The sequence below is a fragment of the Vipera berus genome (genome assembly GCF_964194415.1).
Source record: "Vipera berus genome assembly, chromosome: 4".
Classification (NCBI taxonomy): Eukaryota; Metazoa; Chordata; class Lepidosauria; order Squamata; family Viperidae; genus Vipera; species Vipera berus.
This window is the reverse complement of record NC_138206.1, coordinates 19,120,116-19,136,588: the sequence shown is the minus strand read 5'-3', so window position 1 is coordinate 19,136,588 and position 16,473 is coordinate 19,120,116. Positions and strand designations below refer to the sequence as shown.

At 35.9% G+C, this 16,473-nt stretch overlaps 1 protein-coding gene across 3 annotated transcripts in view; it reads left to right on the top strand.

The window, feature by feature from the left end:
* The first annotated feature begins 2,286 nt into the window (after window positions 1-2,286).
* CWF19L2 (CWF19 like cell cycle control factor 2) overlaps window positions 2,287-16,473 on the top strand; it is a 92,848-nt gene continuing 78,661 nt past the window's right edge. Inside the window, exons 1-3 of one of the 3 annotated variants that reach the window (XM_081327096.1) lie at window positions 2,314-2,424; window positions 3,291-3,432; window positions 13,740-13,850. In XM_081327096.1, the coding sequence (XP_081183222.1) occupies window positions 3,412-3,432; window positions 13,740-13,850 (132 nt within the window). In that variant the 5' untranslated portion in view covers window positions 2,314-2,424; window positions 3,291-3,411. Of the gene's footprint in view, window positions 2,425-3,290; window positions 3,460-13,739; window positions 13,851-16,473 lie in introns of all 3 variants that reach the window. The other 2 variants (XM_081327095.1, XM_081327094.1) reach the window with 2 other exon arrangements.

Here is a 16,473-nt window from a genome sequence, read left to right as displayed (position 1 = left end):
AATTACACAGAACTATACAAGAACGAGCTTAATGTCCCTGATAACCAGAATGAGGTAGTCACTGACCTCGAGCCAGACATCCTAGAATGTGAAGTGAAGTGGGCCTTAGAAAAGCTGAGCAACGACAAAGCTAGTGGAGGTGACAGTATTCCAGCTGAGCTATTAAAAATCTTAAAAGACAATGCAGTAAAAGTGCTACACTCAATTTGCCAGCAAATTTGGAAAACTCAACAGTGGCCACAGTATTGGAAAAGATCAGTTTAGAAAAGAATGTTCAAACTATCACACCATTGCACTCATTTCTCATGCTAGTAAAGTTATGCTTAAAATGTGGCAAGTTCTTAAAGAGATGGGAGTACCAGACCATCTTATTTGTTTGTCTCTTAAGAAACCTATATGTAGGTCAAAATAGATGGGGAAGAAATGGAGGTAGTGACAGATTTTATTTTCCTGGGCTGCAGATGGGGACTGTAGCCAAGAAATTAAAAGACGCTTCCTCCTGGGGAGGAAAGCAACGGCAAATCTAGACAGCACACTAAAAAGCAGAGACATCACCCTGTCAACAAAAGTGTGTATAGTCAAGGCTATGGTCTTCCCAGTTGTAATGTATGGCAGTGAAAGTTGGACCATAAAAAAGGCTGAGCGCCAAAGAATTGAAGCCTTTGAATTATGGTGCTGGAGAAGACTCCTGCGAGTCCCTTGGACTGCAAGGCGATCAAACCGGTCAGTCCTAGAGGAGATCAACCCTGACTGCTCTTTAGAAGGCCAGATCCTGAAGTTGAAACTCAAATACTTTGGCCACCTAATGAGAAGGAAGGACTCACTGGAGAAGAGCCTAATGCTGGGAAAGGTTGAGGGCAAGAAAAGAAGGGGACGACAGAGAATGAGGTGGCTGGATGGAGTCACTGAAGCAGTAGGCGTGAGCATAAATGGACTCCAGCATATGGTAGAGGACATGAAGGCCTGGAGAAATGTTGTCCATGTGGTCGCAATGGGTCGGACACGACTTCACAGCTAACAACAACACAACAAAATCTGCATTAGATGATCCTAAACATTGTTTTTACTAATATATGACTTTAAGAAAACAGTGAATAGATTGCAATAATTGCATAGCTTATTATGACTGGATTTTTTAATCAACATTCAGTAAATCACAATGGGGTGATGCACACAACAAATTATTGAAAAAATCACAATGAATAGTTCATATAATCAGTGGCTGAAAAACACAATAGCTGAATTGGCCCCAAACCCAAATCAAACAAACCAATCAGTTATGGAGTAATGTAATACACAAATCCAGCCATTATGAGAATACTTTATATGAATAGTATGGAAGAGCTATTTTCATGAATGTTACAGCTCTAGTGTAGAACCCAGGTTTCTACTCTAGCCCTTCCTGAGTGATGCCAACAGGTAAACTGAGATTACAGCACACAGAATTACGATTGTGCCAGTTGATGTGCCAAGCTTTAGTTAGCCTGTCATAATCATAATTAATATTCATAGCCTTTCCTCATTTGTTCTGTCTAACCAGACTGTTTATCAAAATTTAATCCTATTTCCTTCTTTTTGATGAAGATAAATTCTGCCACACTGCTTGATTTGTGCACCAAGCTGTTTTTGCTTCACATCTATAAAAACATCTCCCAACTGGACTCCAACTGAATTTTAAAAAGTTTATACAACAGTTGTGTTAATTCCATTTTTTCCCCAAAGAGGAAAAGTGTGCAAGATTGCAAATGTTGTTAGTTTAACTTCAGCAACTTTGTGTAGGTTCCAGTAACTTACTTATATACTGTTTCATAGTGCTTCCAGCATGCTGGCTGGGAGCTGGAGGCCACACATCTTAAGGTTGCTGAAGTTGAGAAACATTGGTCTACTAATCAGAACTATTAGTCTCAAATACTTTTTCTAGAAACGGAGTCTACAGGACTTTACACCTACTTTACACTGTAGGTGTAGTTCTATGGACAAAGCAAAAGCTTTAAAGGCTGCCACTAAGTCATATATCATATATTGTCTGAACGGTAGTGATAACCACTTCCATACTTCCTACAATACATTATGGACGCCCACAATACATCAAGCCACCAGAAATAAAAATGAACCGAGGGAGAGACTTCAGAATAGCGTAGCAACAATTCCATTCTCCGCAGCTGCCAAGAAGGCGAAAAAGCATCAGCAACTACCTAACGTCTTGAAGACTCCGAGTACGCATGCGCGGAAATGGAGGCATTCAATGATGAGTTCTAGACTAGAGCTTGACGACTCCGGGTTGCGCAGGCGTACTAGCTTGTTTCCTTTACGGCAGCAGCTCCTTCCCCCGAAACAATCATGGCGACCGGATTTGAAAGCGAGCGGGTCTTAGCGGCGCGTAAGGAAGAGAAGCGTCGCCAGCGCGAGGCGCTGCTGCAGCAGGTGACCCACCGGCTCTGCTTTTCGCCCCGCTTTCGCTGGCTTCCTTGGGGGAGTCGTGGGTTTCTGATCTTTAAAGCAAACTCCAGATTTGGGACTCGCCTTCCCTGCTGTCTCTTTAGGACAGGGGTCTTCAAACTTGGCCCTTTTATGACTTGTGGACTTCAACTCCCAGAATTCCTCAGCCAGCAAAGCTGGCTGAGGAATTCTGGGAGTTGAAGTCCACAAGTCATAAAAGGGCCAAGTTTGAAGACCCCTGCTTTAGGACATGACCGAGCCCTCCCGGCTAGACCTCTCGGCTCTCGGCTTGGAGACGTCGCCATAAAAACAAACCGTTATGCCAGATTAGGCGCCCGATGTAATAAGTGGGTATCTTTATCTCCCCCCCCCGAACGTTTTCCGGAAATTATGGGAAATGTAGTTTTACCAATGAAGCCATCACTCGTATTGCTCCTAGAAAGATGCTCCCATGAATTGCGGTCACTGGCAGTTTTGGAGTCGGGGAGGGGTAGGGAAACCCCCTGGGCAATAGCATTTCATTTATTAATATAGATCCCCCCCTCTACCCAATTGCTCTGAGTGGTACCCAGAGTAAAGTGATCAAAGTAATTCCACCGTTACTTGATTCTCAGGGATCTTCCATAAGGAAGTATTTTTGGATCTGCGAATACCTGCTTAGTCTTATTTACAACTAAATTCGTCCACTGGATTGTTGGGATTTCATTGGAAATGAGAGAATTAGTCTTGTACAAAAGTCAGTTTTAAATTGTAGGCAAAGTATTAATGCATCATTGAATCATTCTGAGTGGGTATCATAGTGAGAGTTCCTTGGTGCCCTCTGAGTTTGGTTGTTTTCATGTTTTCTGCAGATGTTTCATTACCCAAACTAAGTATCTTGGAGTCTTAGTGGACAATCACTTAAATATGAGCCAATAGTGTGTGGCAGCCGCCAAAAAAGCCAACAGAATCCTCAGTTGCATTAACAGAGGGATGGAATCAAGATCATGTGAGGTACTAGTATTGCTTTATAAAGCCTTGGTAAGATCACACTTAGAATACTGCATTCAGTTTTGGTCACCATATTATAAAAAACATGTAGAGACTCTTGAAAGAGTGTAGAAAAGAGCAACAAAGATTATTAGGGGGCTGGAGGCTAAAACATACGAAGAACGGTTGCAGGAATTGGGTTTGTCTAGTGTAGTGAAAAGAAGGACTAGGCTCCAAGATTTGAGGGGCTGCCACAAAGAAGAGTCAACCTATTCTCCAAAGCACCTGAAGGCAGGATAGGAAGCAATGGATGGAAACAAATCCAGGAGAGAAGCAACCTAGAACTATGGAGAAATTACTTAACAGTGAAAACAATTAACCAGTGGGATGGCTTGCCTTCAGAGGCTTTTAAGGACAGCCCTTGTCTGGAATGCTGTAGAAGGGTCTCCTGCTTGAGCAGAAGGTTGGATTAGAAGACCTCCAAGATCCTTTCCAACTCTGTTATTCAGTGTACTGATGATGTTACCTAGTTTGGGTAATGAAACATCTGCAAGAAAACAAGCTCAGAGAGAACTGAGGACCTGTCATTTCAACCCTGAGCTACAAATATTTTCCTTTATTGATTATCATAGTATCATGTTTACCTTTTTTGTTCTCCTAGTCTTTTTATTTCATAATTCATTTTAAGTTGTATGTAAGACAAAAGAGTAGTATGGGCTGAGAAATTTGCACAGGGAACAAAGGGACTTAGATATAAGTCCACCATCTGCCATAGATGGTTATTATATGCCTTATCCCAACCTACCTTACAGAGTTATTGCTGTGAAGGAAAGTGGAAGGAGGGCATTATAAGGCCCTGAGTTTTTGAACAAAAGGTTGGGTAAGAAATATCAATCACTAAATGATTTTGTTTTTTGGTCCTTGGTGGTCTTAGAGTCAGGGGAAAGAAGTGTCTTTTGATGTACATGTAGATATGTGTTATTTGCAAGTCTTCAGGTGGAAAAGGATCCAAAGAAATGATTGCATTCAGAATTTATAACTTTCTTTATTAAACTTCTGCAACATATTTATTCACAAGCTATAGGTTTCTTGGTAAGATTGAAAATTAGGGGAGTCAGAACCTGTTTTAAACTTTACAACCTTGGTTTGCAAGAACTGTGTCAAGTTAAAAATAAAAATGGGATATTATAAGAAAATGTACTTTAGGATTATTCCACAAATATTGTTTAGCTCAAGAATTAGTTTGAGGGTCTGTAAAAAACTAAAAAGAAGAATGCATTCATGGAATTGGGAATAATTAATTCAGGCAGCCAAAGGGTATAATTGTCTCATTTTGGGCAAAATATTACTATTTATGCAAAGAAATTCCTTTTTTGTGTTGGTTTCCCACCAATAGTGTGGGAAAAGTTCTACAAATTAGAAACATTTTGGGGTCATTTTATGGCTCCTGTCCTTACTTTGGGAGATGTGAAAATATTGTAGTAGTTTTATTTAATGTAGACCACTCCAATCCCAAAGGATTCTGGCAGTTCACAAAAGGCAGAAATAAGGACAATGAAATAGTATAAAAATAAAGATTCTAAACCAGAGTAAGATTACAGACAATGAACTCAGGCCAAAAATATGATGGAAAAATCTATTTTTTAGAATCTTGTGGAAAGCAAGGATGGAGCCAAGTATGTCTCTGGGAAAAGTATGTTTCATAGCATAGAGGCTAACAGCTGAGAAGGCTGCTGTATCATTCTTTAATGCATATAATTATCTCTGTGAATCAATTGCACAGAACTTCCACTATACTAAGATTGTTGATAAAGAATTAGCAGTCCTACGTTTGTATTTCTTGTGTTGGATGAGGAAAACACATCTTTCTCCTGTCCTGGCCACCTTTTACAGAGGCAGGATTGAGAATGTTTTAACAAACTGTATCACTCTTCGGTTTGGTGGTAGCAGTGCCTCAGAGAGAAGGTCCATACAGAGAATGATAAGTTTAGCTGAGAAGATTATACGAAGCTCGTTTCCCATTATTCAGGATACTACTTATAAGCGCTATGTGCTTAGAGCTCAGAGCATTGTTAGAGACCCCACACATCCACTTCACAGTCTGTTTCTGTTGCTCCCCTCTGGAAGGAGGTTTCAAAGTATTTATAGCAGAACCACTACATTCTGTAATAGTTTTGTTCCTTATGGCATCCGTCTTGTAGATTCAACAGGATTCTTTTTTTTTGCCATGTAGATGTCTACATTTGAACTAGACTGTGATATTTCTCTCTGTCATATGTGTGTATGTGTGTATATGCATAATGGTATTTTTTGAGAGCTGAATGCAATGAAATTTCATTTTTATGCTGATTAGTGTACATTTAAAGTGAAAATAAAGTATCCTATCCTATCCTATCCTATCCTATCCTATCCTACCCTACCCTACCCTACCCTACCCGACCCTACCCTACCCTTTGCAGGTGATAACGTCAATGAACTGTGGTACTGAATAAAATTGTTGATTATATCTTGAAGGATCAATAATTTAATATATGAGGGAAGACTAGACAGTTCACTGGATGTATTAATAAAACTAAATTTTAAATAATGATATGTAATGAAGATGGTTTGAAAAACACACTGATACTTGAGGGAATCAAAGACAATAGAAAAAAAGGGTATCGGAAGACAAAACAGCTTAATAGTGTTTCTGATATGAGCTTGAGATTATAAGAACTTGAAACAATTATGGACAGAAAATCCTTGTAAACAGTTATCTGATCACAAAGAATCAGAAGTGACTGAACAGTGGTTCATATCAGAAATACTATTAAGCTGTTTTGTCTTCCGATACCATTTTTTTCCTATTGTCTTTTATTTTCTCAAGTATCAGTGTGTTTTCCAAACAGTCTACCTTTCTCATTACATATCAACATTATTTAAAATTTAGCTTTACTGAACAGTGATGACAAAACCTGAAACTTAATTTATTATACAGGAATATGGTTACTTTGCAGGGAGAACCTTGGAATTCTGCTTGATTAGATAAGGCCCCCCAGTAACTATTTTCATTTGTGTGACGAGAATACTGTAAGGCTGAAATATTAAAGATTTATATAAAGCAAAAACTTCGAATACCTCAGATAAACACGGATGTGTTGTGAAAGAAAGCAAGAATATTACAGTAATGCGGCCTTCTAAGCTAATAATGAAAATCAGGAAAAATGATAGCTAGTAAAGTCTGTAGCCTACATTTTTCTCTCATATTCAGAATACAGTAAGTAGGTAAAATGATTTTGAATCTTTATAGAAATGGAAATATGATTTCATAGGAATAATGGACACTTATGTAAGATAGGCTCCATATTGGAACTATCTGGGCTGTGAAAAAGCACTACTTATTCATACATTCAGTTGAGCTACCTTGAGAAAACATCTTCTCCCAGTCCTCCTGGTTTCAAGTTGTCTTGTCATCTGTGGATATACTAGATCAGAGGTCCCCAACCTTTTGGGCACCAGTTGTTTGAACCTTTTATCTTATCATATGAACAGCAATTAAAGACAAAGCCAGAGAACACGTGTAAGTTAGATTTAGCCAATTGCCATTTTGGTCTGTCACATTATATAGGAGTATAATGATTGAAGGATGCAGTTTGTTGAAAAAGAATAGAAACCACTGTAAGGCAGGAGAAATTAAAACTAGCAGCAGTCAAAGTGAAGTACAGTAATTTCAAAATACGTTGGAGATCAGTTAAGTGAAAGAATGAATAAGAGCAGGTAGAATATATGTAGCCCAGAATTGAACTGTGAGGTTCTTGGCTCTCTGTCGTTTATTGTTTGCTTGCAAATGTTTCATTATCCAACTAAGTAACATCATCTGTGCTAGTAAGTGTGGGGCATCTCCACATTTATTTAGAGTATCTTGCACGGCCAGTGTTGGTGTGGGGAAATATTGTAAGTGTAGATGGGCTGTTAAGCACCCCAGTTTTGATAAAATGACCTGGTCATAACTTGAGTAGGAAACCCTGCAGAAGATCCAGGGCAGTAAGATTGAATAGGAAGATCAAAAAACACTCACAGAGAGAATAATGGGAAATCATTTCTGTATTCTTGTCAAACAAGTTACATTTTGTCTGCAAAGTCCCAAGAATCTAGCTTCATTTGCTGGAGGCTTAACCCATATCATAGGTGCTAATCTACAGTGAACTCCTCTACATTTCTTGTAATCCCATTCTAACATATAATTGTAAGCAAGTATTCTTGTGTTTCTAAATAATTTTGTTTATGTTTGTACAATAATGCTAGATATATGTAAACATATTGTTCCAGTACTCAGGAATGAATAATATGGATGAATAAATAATTCTTAATAGGATTGGCAACACTATTACTATATCTTAGAAGACTGAGGTTCTATCACCAGAACTAGACTTGGAGATGTTAGAGGCTCTCAGCAATGGCAGTAAATTAATTGACTTAAAAAAAGATACTAAGGCTGCTTGATATGGATGGTTCATTAGAAAGAACCATATAATGATGTGCTGTGGCTAAAAATGTGATTGGTGCTTTCTAACAGTTGCTTAAATGAGAGTCAATAAAGAAAAATTTCAAACAAACAAACAAATAAAATGCACTTCTAAAATGCCAGTTTTCTCCAGCCTGGTATCCTTCAGATACCAATTATCAACCTGCTACCCTATTCTTCGAATTTCCAGATGTCTTAATATTAATATTAATATGTCTTGATAGGGAATAATGTCAGTTGTGACTCTAAAATATTGGCTGGAGGGAAGAGAGCACACATTTGGAGAATGCTGATCTTTGTCTTATGGTGGATTTGTATCTTGTTGAGTTAATCTTTATTACTTGTGTTTCAATCAATAGTCATATATTTACTATGCTTTGGAATCAAGAAGCAATTATCCAACATGAACCAGAAATGATGGAATCATCTCAAATTAACCCTAAATCAGTCCAGATGTAACCTCGAAATAATTGCTGGCATTGCCTGATAAATTTGTTCTTGAAGCTTACTTAGGAAAGGAAAATGAAAATGTTTTACTCTAGTCTGGTTGTTTCCATATAGCCAATGAAATATTGGAGTTTCTTTTCTCTGAAAACATGAACCAAATCCTGGGGAAAGAGTAATGTTGGGTGGATAAACTCTGAGTAGTTCAGAACTGTATAGATGCAGTTGTTTCATGAACTATTACCATTTATCATCAAGCAAGTCTTGTATGAAAAGGTCCATACCAATTTTAGCTAATATTTTAAAGTTAATATTAAGTAGATGTTAATATTATGTATGTGTAAATAATAATAAAAGTATGTTCTTCATGGTTTACTAGCTTTTTAACAATTAATAAGTTACATAGATTCACAGCAAAACTCTAAAATAATTCACTTCCTACTCAGGGTGGTTCTGTGCCCTGTGTGTTTGTGTATCTTCTTATGCAATTCAAATATGTATTCACAAATTAATGAGTACAAACCTTGAACGCCGAGTATTTATGCTCCTGAAAAAGTGAACAACATCTAAAATTAGGCATTGAATTTCATTTGCCCAAGATAGCATTAAATGAAAACAAGGCTATTAAGAAAACATAATCCTATTATATGTAATATGTTTATAGTTGTAGTTATTGTAATAGGATATATTCATTTGCCCTGTTTGTTAATTTTAAGCCTGGCGTCTATTGAAAAAGATAAGGAAAGTTTATTCACTGTTGTAAATTCAATAATTCTTCCAGCCTTAGGTATTTCACTGTGTAGTTTTAACTGGGTTAAATGGCTCATTCCTAAATCTGTTTTGGTTTAGAGACTTATCGGATGATTTGGGTAGCATTGAAGCATGGAAATAGAATAAGAATTGTATGTCATCAGTTTGTGTTTGTTTTGTGTTGTCCCATTTTTGTCATTCTGCAAGTAGGAGCTAATGAAATTAAGTACTGTTTATCCATAATTCTGTTACCCTTAATTTTACATATCTATTATGGCTAAAAAGAGAGCAGATCATGGTATCTGAAATCAAATGTTTGTGAACTTGGGGTGTGTGTGTGGCTTTTTCAGGGGGGGAATTTACTTTGTGCAAAATGGCAGACAGGCAGTTATGCATGTCAGATGTTAGCTTTTTCAAGGTCTTATTATCTGGAGTTTCATTATTCTCTGTTGCTAGGCAGGAATGAAAACTCTATGAATAATGTATAGAGACATGTATCATCAGAATGTCACAATTTCAGTAAAGGATGCCTATCTTCAGCAAAAAGTCCTACAATCACATAAAATATATGCCTATCTGCTTGGTTATTATGGTAGGATAGAAAACAACAACTGTTTAAATTTTTAAGTTGAAACCACCATATCCAATAAATGGAAGAGTGTATGGGGCCAAACATTGAAGGACATTGCTAAATCAGCACAAGATGTCTTGTTACTATACTTACAAATTCCCTCAGTGCTGACTGCCAGAGGGAATTATGGAAAATTTATTTAGAACAGGGTCTCTGTCCTTATGAAGAGTAGTATTGAAATATGTGAAAAGGAGAGTGACAAGGCTTACTTATGTTCTGCTCACCGATTTGTGACAGTCATCAAAATAGAAACTAGTTTAGGAGAACTGCAAATTCTGGGATATTTTTTGAAAAACGTAGTGGTGCTTGAGGGGATGTTAGAGGCGCATCTGTGGAGCTGTCATCCCTTCTATGGCATAACTTAATAATTATTTCATTTAGATTTTTTTATATTTTATATTTATTTTCTAGAAAGTTATGTCATTGATTTATTGATTTTATATATATGTATGTGTGTATGTAATTTTTATTAAGGAGTTTGATTATAATAGTAAAATCTAATACAAACTAAACTTTGTGGTTTAAGACAAAAAAAGAGAATAGAAAGGAATATAAAGTGTAACAAAAAGAAAAGAAAAAGTAAGAATATAATAAAGAAAAAAAGAAATACATAAAGTGACTTCCAACTTTTATCATGTATAAACAGATTTAATAACTCTTCACCTCTTCTAAGGGTACAAATGTTTATCTCTTCATCCCATATTTTATTTTATTTTATTTATTTTAATTGCATTTATATCCCGCCCATCTCCGAAGACTCAAATCTATAAAACATATTTTCAGTTGGGGGGTTAGAAGGTCCAAAAGGGTTGCCAGAATTAACATACCTTGTTTTTACTTTGATCAAATAAACCAACTTTATATTTATTTTACTGCTAATAAACTTAATATGTAGTTCATTCCAATATTGTCACAGGCCTTGATTTCTCTTCATTTTTTCTTTATCACTTTGTCAGAATTCTCCAAAGCTTTAACAATCCGATAGAAAAATTCCATAGCAAAAAATATTCAGGTCACTCTCTTGGTTTATCATTTGTATTTTCTTTTTAAAATTTAAAACCTTATCCAGTTTATTTTATAGATTAAGTGAAACATCTTTTTGTAAGTCACTGTCTTGTCAGTTGTAAACCCACTTTTCATACCATTTTATCTTGTTAGATAAAATGTGTTGTACATCTGCTATTTGTTCAATAACATCTTTTGGACATAAGACAGCATTACTGACATTGTTGATACCGTGCCTATTTTCTGATTCCCATTCTTCAAAATTCTCCTTCAGTTTTTTTTTTATTGTTGGAATGTTTTGCAACTTTTTAAATGCTTGTGATGAAAAAACTTAATTCCCTCTAGTATCCAGATTTTGAAATCATGAAATTGCTTGTCTTCCTTTTGTCTTGTAAAACCAAAGCAATATATTTTTCATAAGAAGTTGTTTGTACTTTATCATTCCAAAATGTACAAAAAATTCAATATTCCAATTCTAGCTGGATCCCTAGTTTGTTTATAACTTTATAAGATCAAAATCTTATTTAGTTTTTTTGCTGTTTATTTCAGATTCTTTAAATTCTTAAGTTTATGAATACATTTTCTTTGGTTCAAGATTGAAAGCAGATTTACTCAGCATTTTCAAACTTGTATTCCAAAGGTCTGTAATTAGCTTAGAAGTAATTAATGAGCAATTTCTGAAAGTGTTCAGAAAGGTTGTGAACCTTATGTCCTATAAAAGTCTCCACCATGGAAATTCCCATCAATCAATTATATTTGAATGCTCCTGAAACTTGTGATTCACAATTGAATTGATTCTATCATATTTGATTATAGTACTTTGGTAAATGAGGTGTTTTACTTTGAAGTGATATTAAAACATTATTGTGTGTAGAAAAGGAAAAAAATGTTATTTTGCCATATCTCTTTTGTGTTTGTTTTAATATCTTTATAGATTTATTGGTCACTTTCATAAGAAATATATTTTGAACTGTATCTTTATGACTTACTTGGACTTAATTATAAGATGTCAATTTAAATCGCTATTCAAGAAGGCTCTATTTAAAGTATTTCCCTGTTCATTTACATTGTGATATTTAACAATGTTATTTTTAAAACATACATGGATGAATAATTAGAATATTGTAAGAAAATAAAATGGGAGATTTTCTTTCTTTCTAGAGATTTTTTGCAAACAGAGTTGGTGTATTTAAAAGAATGGGTACATATATGGGTACATATAATTTCCTATTCAGTGTCAGGTGAAAGACATTACCTATATTTTAGAAGTTTTGGGCAGACTTTTAAGTTTGCAGAACTCTATACTAACACCCATTCAGCTGAGCCTAGTGTATAAGATACTTGTGAATTTTCTCCCAAAAAGGCATTTCAGAGTTGAAAGGACCATGGGAATATCATCTTTTCTTAGGATCACACAATCATAGAAAAAGATGTAGCTCTGTTAATAAATGCAGAGCGGTGGTACATTTGTGTCCCTTTGAATGCAAAATAAGGTATTTGAGATACGCATTTATGAATAAAGAACCTCATATCCAGATATTTGATTCGAGTGCCAGAACTGAACAGCACAAATGGATCCCTGTACGCAAGATGTTTTGGGAAATGGACACTTTCCCCTGATTTTCTCTTTAGCAGATCATCCAGAGATCTGCTGCTAAATCCAAATACATAATTCTGTCAAGCTGTCAAATGTATGATCTGACATCTACTAATATATAGATTCCTAACTAGTAAATGTGAACTATGGCTAATTTATAATAAAAGGGCTAATCCATTGTGGCTTTTTAGTAAGAGGTGGGCTTGGTGCTGGACAGCCTTCTGTTAATGAACGCTGAAGTTGCAGTTTTGAAAATGATAATTCAAGAGTTTATATTTGTTGACTCAGTGAAAACTGGCCCCTTGGCGTGTGGGCATGAGATTTTAAGAAGCAGGATATCTTCCTTCTGAATGTTCTTATTGATATGTGAATATATTTATATTTGAGCATCTTATTAAACATTCCTCATGTGCCTGGAACAGTAGAACGTAAAGGCATTGCCTGTGATATAAAGATACTTCAAATAATCTATACTACACTAAACTGGCTCCATACTTTTTTTTATTACTAATTAGCTTTATGGGAGGGGAGAGAAGACAGTAGCCCAGAGCTGTTTGTTTGAACAACTATATTTGGGTAGCATTTATTCTAGTCCTAAACCTTGATATCGTGATATGTATAAAACTGGGTTTTTTTCAACGCACATATCTGCACATGGATAAGGCTTTGAGAAGTATCCATTTCATGTGTTTTGCATTATGCAAAAATAATTAAATTATTTTAAAGTGAGAATAAAACAGATCCATTTGGAAAAATTCTAAAATAAAAATTCTAATAGCATATTTTAAACTAGGTAAGCCATATCTAGGTAACGTAAATATTTTAGTGAGGCTAAAGCAATTGGAACAGTGTAGTAAAGATATTGTCATTACATTGTTCCCAATGGGTATGGGAAACAATAACAATAGCAGATCATTTAGGAGGGATGCATATAATTAGATAAATAGACAGGAAAAAGGAAAAAAATGTGCCAGTCTAGGATTCCAAGCAGTGCAATTCCACAGTTATATTTGTGTGTATGTGTGTTTGAGTATAATGCAATATTTGAGTAAGTCTTTGTGAAGATTTAGATTTCAGTAAAATATTCTTTGATAAATGGGATGATTTACTTTAGGTTTTGGAATTCAATTTTTTCCCCCTTAAGCATTCATAGGCGTATTATACTTTCTAGATCTTATAACAGCTTTTAGTAGCAAAATTAAGCTCACAATAATTCTTTTTCTTTTAAAACTCTCCAGCTAGTCTTATGCTTCATTGATTTGGTGTAATCAAGTATCTCTGAGATATAATGAAGCATCACTGATTTATTCCAAATTGAGCATTTCACTGAAGAGCTAAGTATTACTTTATATACATATTTGCAATTTGCTGCATTATCCGTGTCCCTTTTTCCACTTTAGGCAAAAGCTAATTATGAAAAAGATGAAAGACGCAAGGAACTGAAGCGATTGCGTGGGGAAGATACTTGGATGCTGACTGATGTGAACGAGCGTTTAGAAGAAATGAAAAAGGTAAGACCTGCAATGGGCAATATATTAATGGCTGTGGGAAAGCCATGCTTTAAAAGACTGCTGATATTGCTGTTGCAATCATTTTTAATTTGTGAATAAGCAAAAGTTTTGCCCACTTGTTTCCATTCTAGTTATGCTGAACAGGTAACAGCCATTTTAAAATAATATCAAAATATTGCTTAATTCAATTAAAAAGAGATGCAAAATTACATGATGAGGAAATGACTGCATTGCTAGTACCATCATCAAAATGCTTTTCATTTATCATCTTTCTGCCATCAGGGAAAAAAAATCCTCTGAGGTAAGACTTAAGAATCTAAGAGAACCGGCTGTTAAGTAGTTTAAATACATGCTCTGTAAAATTTCAGGTTTTAACTTAATGAATTTATAGAAAAAGCAAAATGGGGCAAGTGCTTCAAAATGTGATAATAGGCAGTACAAGCCAAATTCAGTCAAAGTCCCAGGATACCAATTTTCTGCTAGGTTAGCAAAAAATAAATAGTTTTTGAAAAGAAATTTGAATGAATTTAAAAACAAATTCTGGAACATAAAAGCAAACGGAATAAATAAATTGTGAAATGTTGAACTGATGTTCAGCATAGATAATGACAATATAATTATTACATGTTATGAAGGTGTACAAAATACCTCTTGCCACCAATAATTACAAATAATCCAAATAAGATTAGTAAGCAAATATTAGCACTAAAAGATCAACACAGTCCAATTGAAACAATGAGCTGGGGATTTTGCAGAGGATATGTACCTAATGATTTACCAAAGGTATTAATCTGCAACAGTCATCTATTAGACCCCCCTCCTCTAAATCATTAATTAAATTAAAAATATTTTAAAACCCTTTTTAAAAGTTACCAATTTTCTGTAGAGATGAAAGGAAGAAGAATGACTGGCAAAGGCCTGGCACTCATAGTCACCTAGGAGTGAGAAAGAAGAGTGAGAATTAGAGGAATGTAAAAAAATGAACAAAAGTATAGGTGGATATTGGGAAATTTGTGATCAATCTCTCTTAAATACACATACCAGTTAAGATCCAGTGAAGAGCCCTGCGCTATACTGACATATGAGAATAAGATTGAAAAGATTGGAATAGCCAAGGTAAACTGTTCTGGAATAAGTTCAGAGGAAGGAGAGAAAATTAGAAACTATTAAAATAATGTAGACATGGAACAACCAAGACATACACCAATAGCATCTCCTCTGCTAGGGAGCCCAGGTTCCTATGAACATGAATCAAGTAGTGGCTAGGAGTGGCAGTTGTGGCTACAGTTTCAGATTGTATTTCCAGTTGTTTCCATTCCTGCATCAGGAGAATTCACTTTCAGTCACTTGTGGCCTGATCACTTCCAGAATGGATTACTGCAATGCTATACTGTAATGTTAAAATACTATGAGGGGTTGGGCTTGAAGAGCATCTGGAATCTATAACTGGTTCAAAATGCAGTGGTGTGGGCAATTATGTGGGTTCTTCGATCAGCACATGTTATAACTGCTCTGTGAGCAGCATTGATTGCTACTTTGCTTCTAGTTTCAATTCAAGGTGCTGGTAATGGCCTATAAAGCCATATATGGGGTGGGTCAGGTTTTTTGAGTGACTGCCTTTCGCTGAGGCAGGAGAAGCAGGAGAGGCGTTGTCTTTGGATCTAAAAGAACCAATTGCCACTTATAAGCTGCCAGGAGCACCTTATTAATGATAGCACAAATGCTGCCCCAAGGGAGGCCATTTTCTATAGTACCTAGCATTAGGTAGTATAGAAAATGGCCTCCCTTGGGGCATTTATGCTGTCATTATAGAAGCTCCACACAATGCAACCCTTCCCCCCTGCCGCCAAAAAAAGTCTTCAAAACCCGTTTCATCACCCTGCTGTGGTCAGGAAACTGCAAGACTTGACCTTGACTGACTGGCACATGACTTCTGGAAGGGGACTTGAATGACTGAGACTTTTGCAGCTTTGAAACTATATGAAGATTTCCCCCTTCCCTTTTATTCAGCAAGCAAGAGTGAAAAACAAGCAGGCTAGCTCAGAATGAGCTCTAAACTGCTAGACTTTCCTTAATATGAAGGAAAAAAATCAATACGTCAGTAAACTCCTCAAAATAGTGGTCTTCTGCATTGCCACCACAGCTAGTAATGAGGAAAATCCGTGCTTGCTTTTTTGCAAGCATACTTAAAAGAATCCAGAGGTTTTTTTAAAAAAAAAAAACAAGTTCATCAATCCTTCCATATCAGACAACAAAAAGAATGGAAGGTAAAGAATGAGAACGGGGAAATAGTATAAAGAGAGCTCTCTATAAATTATTCAATGTCATTCTCTAAAACTAGAGATACATTCAGAGGCAGAAAGTGGGAGAAGCTAGAGGGGTAGTGGAGGAAAGAATGAACAGTGCCACTGTAATAAAGAAAAATTCTCATAAGTACTCATCTGAAAAAGAAGAGTAGAAAACTATCTTTATGCCTTGTCTTTATCACAAATCCTTCTGTGTTAAGCTAAATGTTATATAATTGTCTCAAATTGCTACATAACATTTCCCAATTCACTGGCTGCTGGTGCTAATAAGGAATGAAAAATGGAGAAATGCAGCTGAAGGGTCCTGAGCAGGGAAT